Raw genomic sequence first — 22,008 nt, 5'->3', positions numbered from 1 at the left:
AATTAAAAGCACATCATACACATGGAGTACTTAGCACCCTCCAATAAGAAATCTATTTACTAACTATGTTAGATTGACAATAGAAACCCTATCTCATTCAAAACTTCTCCACCCACTGGTAGGAAAGCAATGATGATGAAATTAGTCTTCTTTTAGGGAGTGGAAACTGCTACCAAGAAGCGAACAACGGGCAGAACAAAGAAAAATGCAACTGAGATTCTTAAACCTGATCGAGCTGATACTAAGGAATGAAGTTTTTTAGGTATATCTATACTTTGCATTGGTGCTGATAGTCAGGCTCCTTTGGATACAGGTTTAGCACTAAAACAGGATGGCACACATGCAGAATAGCACTAACTTCAGCATTGCAACAAACACTTTTTTTTTTAATTGCTTTTTATCAGCTAAACATAACTACTCCACCAGGGAGTATGACAAGTGAGGGATGGTGGCCATTTGGTGCCAGGTCTCTCATGTCACAGATCAGCTCCTTGTAACTGCAGGTTTGTAAGGTACAGGGGAGAACCCAGCACAGTAGGGATGAAGCATGTCCTCATGTATATGAAGTGGCCAACAAAAGCATAGTAGATCCCAGCCATTGACTGCATCATTAATAAGGTGTGACATATATTTTTGGATGGGGAGATGTTTGTCGGGACATGCGGGGAAACAGCTAATGATGAATTGACACAGCCTCTCTGGTGGGCTCCAGATGAAGCCAGGTTGATGTCATAAAGTCAGGTCCTTTTCAAAGAGTTAGCAATGGAAAGTTGTGCCACAATTAGCAGGACATGAGCTTGAACCCCAAGTCCTATACCAGACACATGGTCACCTGGTCATCAGGTCTGGATGCTAGAAATCTGTCTATCACAAACTCTGATTATTCAAACTGGACATAATAAATACAGTCAGTTTGAGAACTGAACATTGTCAATAGTAAGCCATTGTGGAAGCAATTTTGCTTCAAGTGTGGAATCATGATTCTTCTGGGCAATCTAACCCATTTTTTTAGGTTCCAGTCGATATACACAGAACTATCACCCACAAACAATTATCAATTATCCATTTTTGTTCACATCCTTTCAAATATCTGTCCCTTTTTTCCCCTCCTTATCCTCCCTCTCTTTGTTCTTGTCGCACATAAACTCGAAACATTTCTGACCAAATCCTTTGCTATAGACTACTAAATCCACCTGTTTCAGGGTAAATTTGAAACAATGTGAATATTTCTATATTCTCTTTGAGTATAGCTCCATCACTTTCTAAGGAGAATCTCATTCAACAACAGTCTTGGAGAGCCAATATCTTTTGACAACAATCAAGAATTAATTGCAAGATTTGAGATTACAAACTGGGTAACTTTCTCAAATCAGTCTTTTCTTCGAGTCAAAGTAGGAAAGTTGGATCCTTGGGCTCCCTTGCATGAAGGCATAACAATTCAGGATGAAAGCATTGTGTGGCACAGAAAATTTAACCAGGTAGGATTGTAGGAGAAGAGCTATGTTGGACCATAGCAGCAAAACATCAGATAGTATCTGGTAATCCCTTTTCAAATATCATTGAAAGCATATGTTTTCATGAACTACAGCTCCCTTCATCAAGGGCATGGAGGCTTAATCTGATGAGGTGAGTTGAAAAAAAGAGGGGAAGACAGGGTGGTCATCAGATATGGATAACATTTGGGACAGATTACAAGCATCCACTCAATTAACAGTTATAATGTATTAAAAACCCATTTTCTTTGATAAGATGTTTAATTGCAATTTTTTTTTTTAATTCCTAGACATGGAATAGATTGTATACAGAAGAATGGTTTTCAGTGGAACCCCATACCTTTTTCATTACATCATTCAGTAGATTTACCACTGATTTTTGGGAAATTCCTCTAAAAGGAATATTGAAGGAAAGGATACACTCATTTCAGGGGTTAAAAATTTTAAGGACTTTTTGTAAGGCTAAGGTTAAGAACACGACTGAGATCTCACATACCATATATTGCTTTATGATTGCTGAGTCCTGCATATCAATAGTGGGTTGAGATTATGAAAATTGTTCTTTGAATGAAGGAAAAGGAATAGATGAAAAAATAATGAAAAGAAATTGGGACTTTACCTTCAGAATTTTGTAAGATGCATCATTTTGCTTTCTTTTCTAATTTATTGTAAACAAAAACTGACTTTAGGAAGGAATTTATGAATCTGGACTTGAAGAAATAAGAAGATGGGATTTTACCACCAGAGTCATTTAAGATGAATAACTTAGTCCAAACAAAAATTGGCTTTAGGGTAAAAGATTTCAATCTGGTCCCCCTTGTGTGTTTACACAGGGGGCTTTACCACACTTAAGCTAGTTAACAAGGTTTTTAACTTCCTTGCGTGTGACTGGGAGCCACTGCTGCAGTGCGGATAAGGGCAAATCCATCACATAGGTGTTAGCATGTGGATCGCAGTAGAGGGTTTGGAAATGATATACCTAGGAGCTTGAGGGAATACTACAGTGCACTTGTATGGTGTCATTATGGGAGCAATTAGTTATAATATGCCAGAATAGGGAAGGATTTTTTTGACTTTGTAGCTTTGATTAGCTGTGACCACTTTTTCTTCTGATGTTGGGTTTTTTTTCTTTCTGAGCAGAGCCTTATATTGTCTTTTCTGCTCCTTTAAGATTTGGATGGAATCTAGTGAATTCTAGATAGCCTCAAACCCTCTACTGCAGGGTATCCGTACAATCTCTCCTTAAGCAAATATAGATGGGCCTTTTCCAGAGTCCGCTTTGATGCCCTCCCTTCAGCACTGCTGGCAGGAAGATTTCATGGGACGCCTTGGTCACAGGGACTTTGCCCCTGTGGATCCAGGGAGGCAGAAGCTCTTGCCCATCTCCTCATATGATGTCCTATTTATGATGCCCCAAGACGTGCTCGGATCTCCCCAAGTATTTCTAAATCTGTGGGTCATACTGATAGATTTTACATTTATTGCTTTTTGAGTGATTCTTTACTCTCATACCAGATGGCCAAATATTTTTATCAAGTTATACAATTATGCAAAACTTTTAATTAGTTTAACTACAGATATTTAAATTCATATCCATGGAATTGATTTTATACATCTGTGTGGTTTCCAGTAGAACCCCATACCATTTTTATTGCATCATTCCTTAAATTTACCATTGATTTTTAGGAAATTCCTCTAAAATGAATATCGAAGGAAAGGATACCAGCTTAAATTATTAAGGACTTTTTATAAGGTTAAAGTTAACAACACTACTGAGATCTAACATACCATATGTTGCTTTAAGATTACAGGTTCCTGCATATCAGTGGTGGGTTGAGATATATGAAAACTGTTCTTTGAATGAAGGAAAAGGCGTTCTTGAAAAAATAGTGATAAGTAAATGGGACTATACCATTGGAATTATGTAAGATGCATAATTTTGCTTTCTTTTCTCATTTATTCTAAACCAAAATTGACTTCAGGATAAAATATTTGAATCTGGTCCACCTCCCTTGTATGTTTACACAGATATTGCTTCTGGCTAGATAAAAGAGTGTGTTTGTGTACATGTGTGCATCTAGACAAAACCACATTCCTTACCACAGGGAAGAGTTCTTTACCTAAACATCTCATTAATAGTGATGAAGTATTTGAGTCTTTATTAGGGTCAGGATGTCACACGCACACACTGATACACTCATCAAAAAAGCCAACACACCTATGAGACAATCCAACCCTTGCAGCAATGGTAATCTTCTTGCAAGCAAAAGTTCCTGTGGTGATTTCAGAAAATAGCACTTTTTGAAATTCCTTATCTTTCTACAGGTTGTGCCCATTTCGGTGTGTAATGAAAATTGCTCTCCTGGTTATCACAAGAAAAAGAAGGAAGGGCTTCCTTTCTGTTGTTATGATTGTATTCCATGTCCAGAAGGAAAGATTTCAAGCCAGAAAGGTAGGAGTCAAGCTTTGTAATGAGCCACAAGTAGGCATTATGCTTTTCAGATAATAATAGACTTTTTATTTACCATTTTCAGTATTCTCAACATATCTTCAATGATACATGACAAAAAGCACAGCATACCGTAAAGCAAGTCCTTTTTTTACCATTATTGATAATGGTATTAAACAACGTTTTAGGAAGTCTGGCCAAACTCTCTGAACTTTCCAGCGTGTTTTGCCTTTCACACCCAATCATATCTGTCAGTCCTCCAATATCAACCAAATGAGGAATCAGGGATATTGACTAAACTGCTGAATATTCCTTAACTGGCTTTTGCTTTGGGTAAGTGGGATATTCAAGGAGCCAAGAAAGAATTAACAGCCTTATCTTGTTCCTCCTTCCCTGCAAGGAGAACATCTATCAAATTTGGGAAAGGCTGAAGGCATCTTTCCTGGCTTTTTATTTTATCACAAACCACAGTCTGCAAATAACAATGGCTGGGATCAAAAACATGCTAGGCCAACAGTAAAGTAACCACACTACGGCTTAATGGGATATCTGAAATGGGTCTACATTGATTTAATATTTTTCTCCTAGATATGGATGCCTGCACTGACTGTTTAGAAGATTACTATCCAAACATGGGTCAAGACCAATGCATTCCTAAAGTTATCAGCTACCTGTCTTACGAAGAGCCCCTGGGGATCACTTTTGCTTGCTCGGCTCTCATCCTCACTCTCATCACAGCTCTTGTGCTTGGAAGTTTTCTGAAGCACCAGGACATGCCCATTGTCAAAGCCAGCAACCGAAGCCTGACCTACATCCTTCTCTCCTCCCTCATTTTCTGCTTCTCCTGCTCCTTCCTATTTCTTGGGCAGCCAAAAAAGTTGACCTGCCTTCTCCGACAGGCTGCTTTTGGTATTGTCTTCTCTGTGTGCCTTTCCAGTATTTTGGCAAAAACCATATTAGTTCTTCTGGCTTTCATGGCTACAAGACCAGACTCCAGACTGAGGAGATGGGTGGGGAAAAGATTAGCAACTACTATCTTCCTTCTCTCGTCCTTTCTTCAAGTGGGAATTTCAACTCTCTGGCTGACTAAGGCTCCACCATTCCCTGATAGGGACCTGCACTCACTGAGGGGAAAAATCATTCTGCAATGCAATGAGGGGTCAACTCTCTTGTTTTTCTGTGTCTTGGGCTATAAGGTCTTCCTGGCTCTTGTCGCCTTGGCAGTGGGCTTCCTTGCCAGGAAGTTACCTGACAGTTTCAACGAAGCCAAATTTATCACCTTTAGCATGCTGGTCTATTGCAGCGTTTGGGTCTCCTTTGTGCCAACCTACCTGAGCACAAAAGGGAAAGGTATGGTTGCTGTGGAGGTCTTCTCTATCTTAAGCTCTAGTGCTGGCTTACTGGTTTTCATCTTCTTCCCTAAATGCTACATCATCTGGTTCAGGCCAGATCTGAACAGAAAAGAGCAGCTGGTTAGGAGAACAAACTGAAGCATAAACACCCAAGACATCTTCTATTTTCATTGGTTTGTCATCCTTTACTGAAGGTGCCAAGATAATTTCGTCCATCTTTCCTTTTTCAGGTGATGAGCTAATTACTGTTCTATGGTCCAGATAGATTGATGGACTTTTCTCTTCCTCTTTGCTTTACTTTAAAACAGAACAAATATACTATTGCACACATCAGCCAATTGACAGTCATTTGTAGTATCCCTCAGGGAGTTATTCCTTTCAACAAGAAAAATTACTCAACCTCTGGCTGTTGGTCAGCTCTGTACTTTTACATCAGGATCAGGTCTGAGGGATTTGGGATCCAGTGGGCTGCATCTCCAATGTCCCAAGTTACTCACACTTGAATGCTATTTAATGACACTGAGGATCAGTATCCCAAGCTGGAGAAAGGAATGCTGAAAGAGACATCGAATTCTTCATAATTTAAGGCCAGGATATCTAAAGCAGCATCACCTGATGGCACCTAGGATATGTGCCCTCTCTGTTGCCGCACCTGCTTTGGGGAACACCATCCCCCTGAGATACATCTGGTTCCTACCCTGACCATATTTAAAAGAGCCCTGAAAACTGGATTCTTTCCCCAGGCCTTGGGTTAGAGTGAGAGGTGGGTTCTGTGAGTTTGATAGTTTTTCAATGTTTTTTCTTCTTCCAGACATTTGGGATTTTCATTATATTTTAGAATTTATTTTATTGTACACCATCCAAAGTTGTTATAGAGGTGGTCAGCGTTTACTAAAATAAATGAAATAAAGAGGCTCTATGACTTACTTCTAGTGGTGAATAATATATAAGGTGCAAAGAGTTAATGCTTCTGAAGCTGCCTCCCCAACATCATCCATTTCCATGGCCTGCCAGTGCTGTGGATGTTGGGGAAAGCAATATTTTCCCCTTTCTTCTTCCCAACATCTTCCTCCCGTTTCTCTTAATGGGAGGGCAATAATCTCTGCAGACTCCAGCTCTGATGTAGTTCTTCTCTACCCCATTTAAGGGAATGCTGGAGAAATCCAAGTGCTTGGGCTTAGAGGATCATGTTTCTTCTTTAAAATGCACCAATACACCACTGGAATGTTCCCAACTAATTAGAACAGTGTCATGGAGGAGCAACAGCAATAATCCTTCCCATCATCACTTAAGGATGCTTCTCAGTCTCATGTATTCTATGGTCCCTGAGATGCCCTTGTACTGAGAGGTTGTTGAATAAAGTTCAAGTAAAAAACTGAGATAGCATGAAAGAGACTTTTATTTTAATGGTGATTTAATCCAAAGGTGTGGCTGGGGTTTAATATCTTATATTCTTCATCAGCACCATTTTCCTTCTTAAAATATCCATACTGGGGTTTTTTCCAAGCCTTCCCAGAGACAATGCTATAAAAATTGCATTTTTAAAAATTGTGCACATCATGGGATTCCAAGAAATATTTATACCAAAGGAGGCTGAGAAGAGTCTTTTCTGGGGAATGCTGCAGAAGTCTATTTAGAGAAGCTTTCTTCTGAAGCACTGCTTAAGGGATGTCCCTGGCTAGATGGTTCTGGCATTGTCTGAATTCTGAAAGTTGCTGATTGAAAACTTCCTCAGTCATTCCATGCAAAGCTTTGGTCAGCAGCTCTGGAGAAGACCAGCTGGGGATGCGGCTTTGTCTTCAACCCACCCTCTCTCTAGCATCTGTTGACTAGAACTCCTGGCCAGCAACTCCGGGTGAGGTTAACCAGTGGTGATGATTGCCCAGCTGTTTCCAGCACTGGTTGGGTAAAGTTCCTGGGCCCCTTGTTATGGAAGATGCAAGCCAATTGTGCTAATTTGTCTGCTGCCTGTGTACTCCCTCCCACACAAGTTGGTCACAATAGCCCAGGATAGGATACGAGCCAGGATAGCCTGCCATGGGACCCAAAGGAAGGGACAAGAATGAGTGAATGATGAAACATGCATTGCAACATTGCAAAATAAACCACATGATTTATGAATCTGAATGCTCTATCAGAATCAATAATGAAAGGCTGGGGTTTGCATCCTTATGTCACAATGCACATTTCATGAATTTCTCATCATGGAGGCTTATAGCATGTGGTTACATACAGTGACCAAGAACATTTCCAGTCTGTGCCAGATGGTGGTGAACAAGCAGGATGTGCTGGCCAGGAACTTTATCAGTTTGTGTTGTTGGAAGGAAATCTTACCAGGTCCGTTCCGAGCCCAGAATGAAAGTACTCAGGCAGTTGCTTGGACAGAGGTGAACCTTATTTTTCCAAGAGCATGGTACAGAGTCTGCTGGTCGGAGGGGGCCACATTTGTATTCTCTCCACAAGCTCTTTATATAGGAGAGCTTGGCTATTATTATGTAAAAGTGTTCCTGCCCTGTAAGAACATCTGAGAAAGTGCATTTGGCTGGTTTCTTGGAAGGGGACACTCTCTAGGAATTCCAGGAAAGTGCAGTTTACCAGAGTTCAGAGAGGAGGCACTCTGTGGTCTGGCTCCCTGCTGTTTGTGGTTTCCTGTTCTCAGATAGTCTAGGTTCCCTGCTGGGCTGAGGCTTTGTCTACTAGTTTGGAATGTTCTTATTGTTGTTTTCTTATTAATGTTGTTATTCAGTTATGGAGATCTGTTTGGCTGGGGGGAAAGATCTACCTGAACAGGCTCTGCTAAATTCTGTGAAGGAGCAACCTTTTGTCTTACAAGGTCTCTGATTCAGTCTGAAGGGAATCTTTTGTCTAAACAGCTGGGATTTCCTGTCAAATTTTAATTTCTTGCTTCATCTTGGTATGAACCCATTCCACTTTGTAACTTGTAACTGTTTACCTCACATGAGGAGGGGAAGACAATATGGCAGGGAGGGAGAGATCTTAATTTCTTCACACAGTGTCAAAAGAGATGGGAGTTAGCTAACGCCCCTGTCCTCTCAGCAGTGCCTCACCTACCTTTCTGCCCCCTTGAGTCAAACTTTTTCTATACTAGCCAGCTCCATGAATGCAGCAGGATTACCGGCAGCATGCATGCACCAAAGCTTCCCATCCTGGACTCACTTCCATTGGTGCCAAAATACTTTCAAGGCTCGTTACAGAAAAATCAGAGAATCCCAAGTGGTTCAAACTGCTTCATTAAAGAAACGGTAGTTGTTTTGTTTACATAGACTAAACTCCCTCCTTCCCCTAATCCTTCCTCATCTGGATTTTCTCTTAAATGCTGCAGAGTCAAAAGGCATGGCAATCTATATATTTTCTTGTTCTAATATGGATTCCTGGCTGAGTTGACCAGAGGGAACTTTGACTAGGATCAGTGCTTGCCACTCATATGAAGAACCTTTGAGAATAAGTTCAAATGCTGTTCCTTTTGCTCTGGTCACAGATTTTGTGCTTGGGGTTAATATTTTTATTTATTTATTTATTTTTACCTTTTTACCTTTAAAATTTGTTACCACCCACCTCCCTCGAAACAGGGACTCTGGGCAGTTTACAATAAAACTAAAACTAAATACAGATTAAAATACAATAAAAACAGTACCTCTTAAATTATAAATATCAATATAAAATCCAGTATGCCAACATTAAAAGTTCTTAATTTAAATTCATAAATACACGGGGGCCTCTTTAGGGCACTAACCACCCCCAGAGTTGGTTACCTCCCCCCTTCCTGCCTCAAGCGAGATGGCAGATCTCACCAATGTTTATTTTTTTTTATTTTACTTTGGGTACAGAACAATACTCCTGTAGTAAAAATTAGCAATGAAAACTTCATCTACATCCACCTTAATAGCGTCCCTTCTTTGCTTCCTTTGTTCCACATCCTTAATTAATTGGATGTATTCATAAAGTAAAGCTAGCCAGAGAACTGGAGAGGAGATGAGCACTTTCTTTTCTCGTGTTCAGATCTTCCTTACATGTAACCATAATAGTTATTTTTTTGTATGGTTTTCTATTTCTTCTCCCATTTCTACTACTTCTGTTCCTACTACAAGGTTTCTCCTTAACCCAAGGGAAAGCAGCAATAAATGAACTGTCGTTCATTCTTTTAGAGAAACTCTTATTTTCCTGTTTTGATTTGATCCTCTCATAATGCCACACATCACAACAGCCAAACCACTACAAGGGATTGCTTCCTTGATTTTTAAAAAAGCCAAAAGCATGGGGCTTCCTTGTCTCCTTCAATCATTAATTGGGGGCGGGGGGTACACATGGACTGCTTGGAAACCATGAATTGCCATAAGCCAGGGCACATTAGCCAAAGCTAGGGAGAACCCATCTCCCATGGGTTTGAGCACCAGGAGACAAAGGGATCAGTTATCACACTCACAACTGCTAATACATCGTCGGTGCTCCTGGATAGATAGATAGATAGATAGATAGATAGATAGATAGATAGATAGATGATAGATAGATAGATAGATAGATGTTCTGAGATACAGAAGTTGAGTGCAGCTATCTTACAGCAGAGGTTGGAAATCTGGAGTAGAAAACTGGTTATCCGAGGTGACATGTTACTAGGAAACAATTTCCATAGTTGGGTTTCTTTTTGACCAGCTGCCTAAAATGTTGACCCTGTACCTTTGGATTGTCTGTAGGACTCTGACTCACCTTGTCTCTGATTTTGCCTTTGCGCCTTATGAATGGGGGACTTATCTGCACATAACTCTCAGTCAAACAAGAACTATGAGCAATTAATTAAATATTATATTAGGAAGAATGTAAAAAGCAACCTTATGCTAAAGCCATTTCAGTTCAGCTTGGTTTATTTCTTCTTGTCCATGTATATGTTTCAGATAGAAAAAAAGAATGAAACAGTTGTAAGCCTCTTGTGATTTCAGCTTTAATACACCTCATAAATATTACAATGGTTAGGGTACTTTCTGTGTATAATTGTTGTTGTTGTTATTGCTGTCATCCTACTCTTCCCAACCCTTCTGCATCTTTTGAACAATTATCTTACCATGATCAGGCATTCCCAGCCTATGTAACTTCTTCAGCATTATGTAGACCTTCTGCATATTTACCTGTACACATGGAGGACTCTCTAACTCTAATAACTAATTGCACTGAATTAGACTAGAGAAAAATGATCATTTTCTGATTTGAAGATGGGGAAAAGTTCACAAAAGGGTCATCTTCAACACCTGCCACATTCACAGATGTTTTTCTGTGTTTGACCCCACAGCAGTATCAGCAAAATGGTGGCTAATATTTTGTCTTGCAATTATCAGCATGTAATTTTTCTGTCTACCACACCCAAAGTAATTTCTAAACCGAGAGGGAAGAAGAACAACTATTTCAGACACTGATTATAAAACCCTTCTTTAATGCACAGATGAGGTCCAAACAAGCCATCTGTGACCAAGATTCTGGCAGATTTGCTTTAATAACTATATAATCAATCTGACTAGTTGCTAATCTCTCATTTTGACAGAACGTGAGCAGGTTGGAACAAGCAGATGTGCCCAAAGTGAAGGGAGTTGAAAGGGAGAGTGGAATAAGTTCCTGGAATGATGGATTTGTCCACAAAATGCTACTGTTATTGATGATGATGCTTGGACTTCTGCCTCACAGTGTCAGTAAGAAAATTCTTCTTCCTCCTGATCTAAAGATTCACTCTAGAAAATGCAGAATAAGTAACTTGGTCCTTAAAACTCAGGAGAAGTTTCAGGAAGGAGAACTTATCATTGGAGAAGTACCTTGTCTGGGTTTCCATCTACGCTTCAGAACAAATTTCAGTGCACCTCCTTCTTCCCATTTGATCCAGGAAAATGTGTAAGGAATTTTCTTTGCTTTCTTCATTCTCTCATTGACATTTATCTGCTTAGATCAATGATGGAAAACGCAGAACCTATATAAGTTGCCACCCAATAGCTCCCCATGCTGGGCAAACCCCTAAACTTTGGCCTTTTCTTCTCTTTGAAAGAAGAGGGCTTAAATGGCCAGATGGGTGGTCTTAACAATTGTGAAGATTTCAGACACATACTTCAACCCTTGAAATTACTAATTCCAAACTATCAGGAGCATTTGTAATGTTGGTCCCATTTAACCGTGATATGGGGCTCTCAACAGGCTGGACAATGTCTGCTTCAGCACTTGAACCAAAGGAAGATGGATACCCCCAGGTGAACTGATAAATTAGAAACAAACAAAATGATAAGAAAAAACTGTTTCATGGGAGTTGTACCTTCTTTTGAATGTGAAAAATAATACTTTGCATTTCGACCTAAAGTCATTTAATTTGTATTGCTATGTTACATGTAAGTTCAGTCTTGTATTGTTCCACCAGCACAGCTCCAGAAGATAGACAGAGATGACTGATAGATGAGAGAGAGAGAGAGAGAGAGAGAGAGATCAGCAGAAAGAACCCTGACATCTTATAGTTTCCCCTACTATGGATATTCTGTATGGTTGAATCGGTAAGATTTAACTCACACTGAGGGAGTTTAGGCCTCCTTGGTGTCGCTTCAAGTTTCTCATGGTAAGTATTAAAAATCTGTCTTCTGTTATCCGAAGCACAGATACTAAGTTACTGAGTCTGTTCCTTCTCAGCTAACATTTGGTATTTTTCTCCATATAAGCATCAACATTGCTTGTGGTTTTCAATTTAATTGTAAGATTGCTCTTATGGCTGTCCTGATCGTCCTTCCCTAACATTAACTCTGCTGCAATTTGTGCCTACCCCATATTTTCTCTCCTCCATTTTTTTCCAAACTGTCTTGTGATCAAACTAGCCATTTTGGCAGAAGTAGACTTTCTCCAACTGTGCCTTATGGATGTTCTGATGTTTGCCGTCTCATCCCAAATATGTAATCATCAGAGGTAGGGGGAATAAAATGGGGTTGTGGCAGGATGGACTGTCATAAAATTGTAGGCACCCATTTAAGTGCTTTCCTTCCCCTTTAAGCCTAACACACCTCAGCTTAAGGAGGGCTGGGAGATGGTTAAAAGCCCTGGGTTTGGAACAGCTGGGGGTGGTGGTGTGGTAGTGGGGGTGCTGTGGGGGAGAAGCAGAAGACAGAAAGAAGTGAGGGTGAGAGCGGCAGTCAAGGGTTGTAGCAAAGGTAGAGAAGGAGTAAGTGAGACTTTGTCCATTTGAAGGAGAACTGGGTTCTAAAGGTAGTAGTAGAATTGTTAGTAATAGAAATAGTATAGTGATAGAATAGCTTAGTGACCTACATGTATTAGTTAGAATAGACATAGTTTAGAGTAGTCATAGTGATAGAAATATAGGTTAGTTGGAAAGAATTGTGTTAGTTGGTAGGAAAAAATCACTTTTATACTGTAAATAGTGGTTTTCTAAGTAAAAGAACCCCCCTACATAAAAAGGGTGAACAAAAGCTCTTCATGTGCAGTGTCTCATTTGGGAACATCGTGGTGAGTCTGAGTAAACAACCCTTGGGTATCAAACGAACCTGTGACAGGGGTTGACATAAATCTTTGAGTAAGTTTGATCCATGGAGAACAGAGGAGTATATTTAATGGCAACTGAAAATAAAAAAATAAAAAAAAAAACATTTCTTTGCATATTCTTTTACACAGAATGTACCTTTTATTGCAGCCTAATACCAAGCCATTACCAGCAGATTCTGGCCATTACCTTTGCAATAAAGGAGATTAATAAAGATCCTAAAATCTTACCTAATACTACTTTGGGCTTCCATATCATCAACAACTTCTGCTGTACTCAGATGACTTATCAAACTGCACTGGACCTTCTTTCTGCACAAAACAGACATGGTCCCAATTACAAATGTGTCATACAGAACAATTTGATTGCCGTCATTGGTGGAATGTCCTCTTCGTCTTCTCACAGCTTAGCCACTCTTATGAACACCTATAAAATACCACAGGTAGATATTCTGAGACACACACTAGAGCAGTTTCAATTCCATTTTATTTCTTCAATGGAAAATGTGGGAAGGATGGATGGGTGGATGGCTAAGATAGTTGTTTAAAGTCACTTGAAAGCTGTTTAAATGTATTGCATTTCAAAATATCACTGAATATAACACAAAGGTTTTTACAAAAGAAGAAAGGGATATGTAGTACACTATAAATTTTGCATAAAGTCAAATAAGACAAAGAATTGCATATTAGCCATGTATTTAATACAGATAAAGAGCACATATATTTTATACTTTATTTGTAATATACCTCTTTGTTTCTGCAGTTCCCTTATGGGTCCCTTGATCCAAACATAACTGAGAAAAGGCTATTTCCTCACTTGTATCAGATGGTCCCCAGTGAAATCCTGGAGTATTCTGGGATCGTCCGATTGCTTCTTCATTTCAGGTGGACTTGGATTGGGCTGATTTCCTGGGAATACTATCCTAGAGAAAGATTTTTGGAAATAATAATGCCCCTGCTTTTCCTCCATGGCATCTGTACAGATTTTATTGTAAAGATACCCACATGGAATTATTTCATTCAAAAGTCAATATTATTTTATAATAGATTGGAGAAAATTTCAGTTCTCACCAAAAGCAAAGCCAACATTTTTGTAATCAGTTTTGGTACTTTACCAATGTATACTTTTTATGTGCGTCTTTATCCAACTCTCCTGAATTCATCTCTAGGTAAGGTATGGATTGTGACCACATACTGGGTTTTCAAAAGAACCACCATCCAGAAGGACTGGGATATACAACTCTTCCAGGGTGCCCTATCCCTGTCACTTCACTCAAATGAACCTGCAGGATTCAGGACATTTCTTCATGGTCTCAATTCTCTGTGGGCAAAAGAAAATCCTTTTCTCCACGATTTCTGGGAAAAGGTCTTCAAGTGCTCTCTGAAAGATCTTCATGTCATTGATGAGCTCCCGCCAGTTTGTACAGGAGAGGAGAATCTGGAGAGTCTTCCAGGGACTTTCTTTGAAATGAGCATGACTGGCCACAGCTATGCCATCTACAATGCTGTCCATGCTGTGGCACATGCTCTACATGATCTTTTTCAATCTGGATCCAAAAAATTACAAGGACTTGGAAGGAAGCTGACTCCCCAAGATCTCCAACCGTGGCAAGTAATTATCACGCCCGATGCATGGTTTTCTGCCTTTCTATATAGAATTTATAGAGTTGTTGTTATTATTATTATTATTATTGATTAAATTTATATCACCACCCATCTCCCCCATGGGGGACTCTGGGTGTTTTACAATAAAACAACATTAAAACATAATCATCTAAAAATTACCATAAATAAATAAATAAATAAATAAATATATATATATATATATATATACACACACACATACATACATACACACACACACACACACACACACACACATATAACTGTAAAATGAAAGTGGAGATGGAACACAATCACTAAGTGGTGCTATGGCGCCAGCCATCCCCAGGTGGAGCTATCACTCTCCCTCTCCCAAGCAAGGTGGCAGAACCAGGTCTTCAGTTTCTTCCAGAAGTCTGAGAGCAAGGAAACCTGTCTCAACTCCAGGGGCAAGATGTTCCAAAGGGCAGGCACCACTGCAGAGAAGTCTCCCCTTCTGGACCCCCCTGGATTAAATTCCTTTACTGATGGGGTCCATAGCATGCCCTCCCTGCCTGTCCGGGTGGGACGGGTTGATGTTATGGGGACGAGATGCTCCCTCAGATACCCTGGTCCCATGCCATGTAGGGCTTTAAAGGTGATAACCAACATCTTGAATTGGACCTGGAAGCAAACTGGTACCCAATGCAGCTCGCATAACAGTGGTGTCGCATGGGCTGATTTTACAGCCCTGATAACTGTCCACGCAGCCGCATTCTGGACCAGCTGAAGCTTCCAAATGCTTTTCAAGGGTAGCCCCATGTAGAGCGCATTGCAGTAGTCTATATGGGAGATGACAAGGGCATGAGTGACTGTTCAGAGGGCATCTTGGTCCAGGAATGGGCGTAGCTGGCACACCACCTGAAGATGTGCAAAGGCCCTCCTGGCCATGACTGCCACCTGCTCTTCAAGCAGGAGACACGAGTCCAGGAGGACCCCCAGGTTCCTCACTGGTTCCGAATGGGGCAGTGCCACCCCATCCAGAACCAAAGATGACAACTTCCTGGAAACTGAGGGGCCATCAATCCACAGCCACTCTTACCAGGGTTCAGTTGAAGCCTGTTGTTCCCCATCCAGGCCCCCACAGCCCCAGGCACCTGGAAAGGGTGGAGACTGCATCACTTAAATATATTTAAACCACTATACTGAAATAGACTATTAAAAAATGTAGTGAACTAAAAGCACATCATACAACTGGAAAATATAGCACCCTCCTCCAAGAAATCTATTTACTAATTATTAACGTTGACAATAAAAAGCCTACCTCATTAAAAATGTCTTTCTCCACTGCTAGAAAGGCAGGTTGAGGTCATAATTTCATGTCCTTTTCAAAAGTTAGCAATGAAAGTTTGTGCCACAATTAGCAGGACACGAGCTTGACTCCAAGTGCTATGCCAAACACATGGTCACCTGGACATCAGCTCTTGATGCTGGAAACTTTGATTAGTCAAACTGGATATACAAAGGACAGTCATTTAAGAACTAAAAAATGTCAGTTGTAAGTCATTCTGGAAGCTTTTTTTGTTCAAGAATGGGGTTGTGATTCTGCTGGATAGTTTAGCTATTGTTCTTTGGTTGTGTTCAACATCACACTCTCATGTCCATGAGGGTACTGCATGTAAAGCATGGAAATTTCAGGGCTATTGCTTGAGGATTAGGGAAAAAAAAGATTTTTTCTGTCAAGAAAAAAAAAGGAGAGAGATACTGAGTGATAGCTCCTACCAATCGTCAAATATAATTATCAATTTTTGTTCACTTTAAATTATGTTTCCCTTTTTTCTTCTCCTCATCCTCCTCATCCTCTGTTCTTCTCCCAGACATTCACTAGAAACATTTCTGACCAAATCCTTGGCTAAAAGCTACTAAATCCACCTGGTTCAGGGCAAATAAAACAAAATGAATCTTTTCATGTTCTCTTTGAGCTTAGCTCCATCACGTTCTCAGGAGAATCTCATTCAACAACAGCGCTGGAGAGACAATTTCTTTTGACAACAATCAAGAATTAATTGCAGGATTTGAGGTTGCAAACTGGATAACTTTCCCAAATCAGTCTTCTCTTCGAGTCAAAGTTGGAAGGCTGGATCCTTGGGCTCCCCTACATGAAGGCATAACAATTCGGGAGGAAAGCATTGTGTGGCACAGAAAATTTAACCAGGTAGGATTGTAGAAGAAGAACCATGTAAGACCAAACATCAGAAGGAGTCTGGTAACACCCTTTCAGGTTCTATGCACAGCATAAGCATTTGTGAACTACAGCTCCCTTCATCAGGTGCATGGAGTGGCTTAACTTATGTAGGATTTATGCTGAGATGAGCTAGGCTGAAAAACAATGAGGGGAACACAGGGTGGTTATGCAGATATGGATTACATTTGGGAAAGATTACAAGCACCCAATCAATTAAGAGTTGTGATGTACTGTATTAAAACCAAAATTTCAAATATTCAAATCCATATACATGGAATCGATTGTATGCATATGCATGGCTTTCATTGGAACCCCACAGCTGTTTTATTACTCCATTCATGAAATTTATCCTTGATTTTTAAGAAATTCTTCTAAAGAAACCTAAGAGGAAAGGATGTACTCATCTCAGGGGCTTAAATGATCAAGGTCTTTTATAAGAATAAGGTTAAAAACACTACAGATAGTCCTTGCTTAACAACAGTAATTTGAACCAGACACTCCATAGCTAAGGAACATGGCCGTAAAGCACGTTGTCACGTGTGCGTTCTGAGTTTTGATGGCAGTTCCGGCACTTCTGGTTGCCCTCGTTAAGCAAATCCCACACGGTCATTAAGCACATCACATGGCTGCCATTGACTTAGACCCAATTGACTTGGCTTCTCAGAAGCCGGCAGTGAAGGTCACAAATGGCAATCGCACGACTGTGGGACGCTGATCAGCATAATTGCAAGCTGGTCACAGAGCACCCGAATTGCGATTATGTGACTACAGAGACACTGCAACAGCCAGAACCACAACGACCAATTGTAAATCCCATTTGTTCAGTGCCATTGTAACTTTGAACAGTCACTAAATGAGTGGTTGTTAAGTGAGAACTACCTGTACTAAGAACTAACATACTGTATGTTGCTGTAAGATTACTGGGTCTTGTCTATCAATAGGGAGCTGAGATACATGACAACTGTGTGGTGAATGAAGGAAAATAACACTTTCTGAAATTTCTGATGTTAAAAGTAAAAGTCACAAATATAAAGTTGGTTTATTGGATCAAGGTTAAAATAGATATGTTGTTATCTCTGGTAACCCTTAATGGACTTTTGATCATCAGGACTGAAATGATGAGGTTTTTACAGATTTGTTTATAGATAAGAGATGTGATATGGGAAGAAGAGATCATTGTTGTATTTTAAGAGAAGGTGATAATTTAGGTAATGATTACTAAAATTGTTTACACTTCTTGTGATGAAGGGGGAAGTCATTTCTTTATATGTTTCTTTTATTTTCTTTACTATGTTCTTATTTTTTCTTTCATTTCTATTTTTTCTTTCATTTCTATTTTTTCTATATGCTTTTTCTTTTCTGCATCTACAATTTTTTCTTTTCTTTTTTCTTTTTATAATTTGTATTAGTTTTTTATGATTGTAGTTGTAATTTTTAATAAAATTACTATTTTAAAAAAAAGAAATTCCTGATGTTACTACAGGTTGTGCCCATTTCAGTGTGTAATGACAATTGCTCTCCTGGCTATCACAAGAAAAAGAAGGAAGGGCTTCCTTTCTGTTGTTATGATTGTATTCCATGTCCAGAAGGAAAGATTTCAAGCCAGAAAGGTAGGAGTCAGGCTTCGTAATGAGCCACAAGTAGGCATTATGCTTTTCAGATAATAGACTTTTTATTTACCATTTTCAGTATTCTCAACATATCTTCAATGATACATGACAAAAAGCACAGCATACCGTAAAGCAAGTCCTTTTTTTACCATTATTGATAATGGTATTAAACAACGTTTTAGGAAGTCTGGCCAAACTCTCTGAACTTTCCAGCGTGTTTTGCCTTTCACACCCAATCATATCTGTCAGTCCTCCAGTATAAACCAAGTGAAGAATCAGGGATATTGACTAAACTGCTGAATATTGCTTCACTGGCTTTTGCTTTGGGTAAGTGGGATATTCAAGGAGCCAAGAAAGAATTAACAGCCTTATCTTGTTCCTCCTTCCCTGCAAGGAGAACATCTATCAAATTTGGGAAAGGCTGAAGGCATCTTTCCTGGCTTTTTATTTTACCACAAACCACTGTCTGCAAATAACAATGGCTGGGATCAAAAACATACTAGGCTAACAGTAAAGTAACCACACTGTGGCTTAATGGGATATCTGAAATGGGTCTACATTGATTTAATATTTTTCTCCTAGATATGGATGCCTGCACTGACTGTTTAGAAGATTACTATCCAAACATGGGTCAAAACCAATGCATTCCTAAAGTTATCAGCTACCTGTCTTACGAAGAGCCCCTGGGGATCACTTTTGCTTGCTTGGCTATCATCCTTGCTTTCATGGCAGCTCTTGTGTTTGGAACTTTTCTGAAGCACCAGGACACGCCCATTGTCAAAGTCAACAACCGAAGCCTGACCTACATCCTTCTCTCCTCCCTCATGTTCTGCTTCACCTGCTCCTTCCTGTTCCTTGGACAGCCAAAAACATTGACCTGCCTTCTCCGACAGGCTGCTTTTGGTATCATTTTCTCTGTGTGCCTTTCCAGTATTTTGGCAAAAACCATATTAGTTCTTTTGGCTTTCATGGCTACAAGACCAGACTCCAGACTAAGGAGATGGGTGGGGAAAAGATTAGCAACTACTATCTTCCTTCTCTTGTCCTTTCTTCAAGTGGGAATTTCAACTCTCTGGCTGACTAAGGCTCCACCATTCCCTGATAGGGACCTGCACTCACTGAAGGGAAAAATCATTCTGCAGTGTAACGAGGGGTCGACTCTCTTGTTTTTCTGTGTCTTGGTCTATAAGGTCTTCCTGGCTCTTGTCACCTTGGCAGTGGCCTTCCTTGCCAGGAAGTTACCTGACAGTTTCAACGAAGCCAAATTTATCACCTTTAGCATGCTGGTCTATTGCAGTGTTTGGTTCTGCTTTGTGCCAACCTACCTGAGCACAAAAGGGAAAGGTATGGTGGCTGTGGAGGTCTTCTCCATCTTAAGCTCTAGCGCTGGCTTGGTAGTTTTCATCTTCTTCCCTAAATGCTACATCATCTGGTTCAGGCCAGATCTGAACAGAAAAGAGCAACTGGTTAGGAGAACAAAATAAAGCAAAAGCACTGAGATTTCCCATCCTATTTTCCACTCTGATTAGACTGTCTTTAGGAAGGTGCATGGAGAATTTTTTCCACCTTTCTTCTGTGAGGTGATGTGGGGTTTATTTTCTAATCAGCTGGCTCTTTTGTATGTCTCTTCTCTTACTTTTTACTTCACACTGAAGTAGAGTAATCATGCCTCAGAAAATTGAAAGCCACATGTAAAATGACTTATTTTTTTAGTTGTTAAAGTATGAAAAAATAATTGACTTCCATATAGGTATTGCTGACATACTTGTTTTCACAGTACAGCCAATGGTGCGGGATACTTGGGACATATTTTGCTACCTCTCAAATGCCCCAAGTTGCCATCCCTTGAAGAAATAAAAGGTTTTTTTTTCTTCCTGTAGGAAGCAGATGGATTGGAAAAATTAAAACTATCACTCTCAAAATCAGGGTAAAACACAGCAGAGTGGAACAAAGAAGGAGCACCTGACTTGTTGGCTTAACCCCTTATTGCATAGTAATCAATATGATGAAAAGCGGCAAAATGTCAATGCTGTAGAGCTGCATCTTCAATGTCATGAACATGACATGGCCTTCAAGGCTCATACTAATGGAATGAAAGGTGGGGAGACTGTGACATTTTCCCCTTTCTTCTTAAAGCCTTCCTCCCATTTCTCTTAATGAATTTCTGAAATAAACCTGCAAGTGATTTTCCATTACTTAATCCTCCAAACCAGAGTCAATTCATGGGGTTCAGGATGTGATGTTCCAGTGTAGTCAATAAGGAAGATGACCTTGGTAGAAATATGCAAGAACTGTTACCTAAGCAAAAGGGGCTGAAACTTTTTTTTTTAAACTCCTGAGAAGTAATATTCAGAAATGACTCAGGCAGATGCTTCCCCGATTCACTGGGGTATAAGTAGGGGAGATGTACAGCACAATCAAAATTGCAAGATTCTGTTATTATAGCCAGTCTCAATAAAAATATTTTTAGTCTTCTGTGGAGTTGATTTCCTGGTCTTGTCTACCTAGTTGGGCTTACAACAATCTTGCAAATCTCCTAATCTCTTTCAAGAGAGGCTGAAGGTCTCACCTTTGTAGCTAGAGAAGGCCACTAATCCTCAGTATATTCCCAAGGTCCACTGAGCACCTTGCTGCAGCATTGTTGCAACATCAGCAACACGTAGATTCACAAATAACTACAGGCTTACCAAGTGAGGCTGACATCCAGAAGGCAGAGTATGTCTGGAACACCCTCAACTACTTCAGATTCAGAGGATCAACTTTCTGGAACTCACTGGACCACCTCCAGAACAGGAGGACTGGTGCAGTGATCTGGAAGAGTTTCTTCAAAACACTAAGGAGCTGTGTACCAAAAAGAAAGACATGGCAGCTGGGAAGATCTCCTCTCTCTTATCCTCCAATTATATTTTACTGGTGGGTGTGTGGGTGGGTGTGGGTGTGCATGTATTTATAAAAAATCTTAACAGCATGAGGAAGTAACAAGAACAAAAAATAAAAAATAAAAGGTTTTAGAATCAACTTTCCTTTACCCTAATTTATGAATATTTATTTTGAATTATCTTTGAAAAATATATACCCCAGTGGTCCTGTTTCATACCTGAACAAAGTAAAAATCCTCTTTGGACAATATTTATTTATTGATTGATTTAATAAATTTGTATGCCACCCAATCACAAAGTAAGTCTAGGTGACTTACATATTAGGACTAAAATATGAAACAAAAAGAAACAAAATACAGACACAACATCATAATAACACCAAAAAATAATAGTAACCCACAGCACGTCGGGGAAGAACAAAACCAAAAAACCAATAGCAAGCAAGAGAAAACTGCATGCTAATATCAGGAAGTGGATCATAACCCACCCAGTTCCAGGGCCTATTGGAAGAGCAGGTCTTTAAAGATTTGCAAAAACACAACAGGGCCAGGGCCATAGAAACTTCTGGGGAAATGCTGTTCCATTGGGTAGGTGCAGACGATAGATAAGAGGTATAGAAGCCACACATGCTGGCTATATCTGGCCACTCATAACATTCCAAGTTCTATTTACATTTACATCAAAGGGATTAGTTCCCTTTGAACAACTGAGAATCCTAAGAAGCAGAGTTCTGGTCCTATCACAACTTCTACTATGAATCCAGTTAATGGAACTATAAGCCTATTGTAAACTTTCATAAGCAATATGAGTATTGGGAGTCTGGGGACTGGATTGGGTGCAGCCATATCCCTTCTTGTGAGTTAATATACCTT

General features: G+C 39.8%; 1 protein-coding gene across 1 annotated transcript in view; it reads left to right on the top strand.

Moving 5' to 3' along the window:
- LOC134496680 (vomeronasal type-2 receptor 26-like) overlaps window positions 1-22,008 on the top strand; it is a 41,202-nt gene that overhangs the window by 1,122 nt on the left and 18,072 nt on the right. Inside the window, 4 exon segments of the mRNA XM_063302391.1 lie at window positions 1,251-1,478; window positions 3,819-3,945; window positions 4,531-5,292; window positions 18,840-19,160. Coding sequence (XP_063158461.1) covers window positions 1,251-1,478; window positions 3,819-3,945; window positions 4,531-5,292; window positions 18,840-19,160 — 1,438 coding nt within the window.

The sequence above is a fragment of the Candoia aspera genome, chromosome 4, assembly GCF_035149785.1.
Source record: "Candoia aspera isolate rCanAsp1 chromosome 4, rCanAsp1.hap2, whole genome shotgun sequence".
NCBI classification, from domain to species: Eukaryota; Metazoa; Chordata; class Lepidosauria; order Squamata; family Boidae; genus Candoia; species Candoia aspera.
This window is presented reverse-complemented; position numbering and strand designations above follow the sequence as displayed.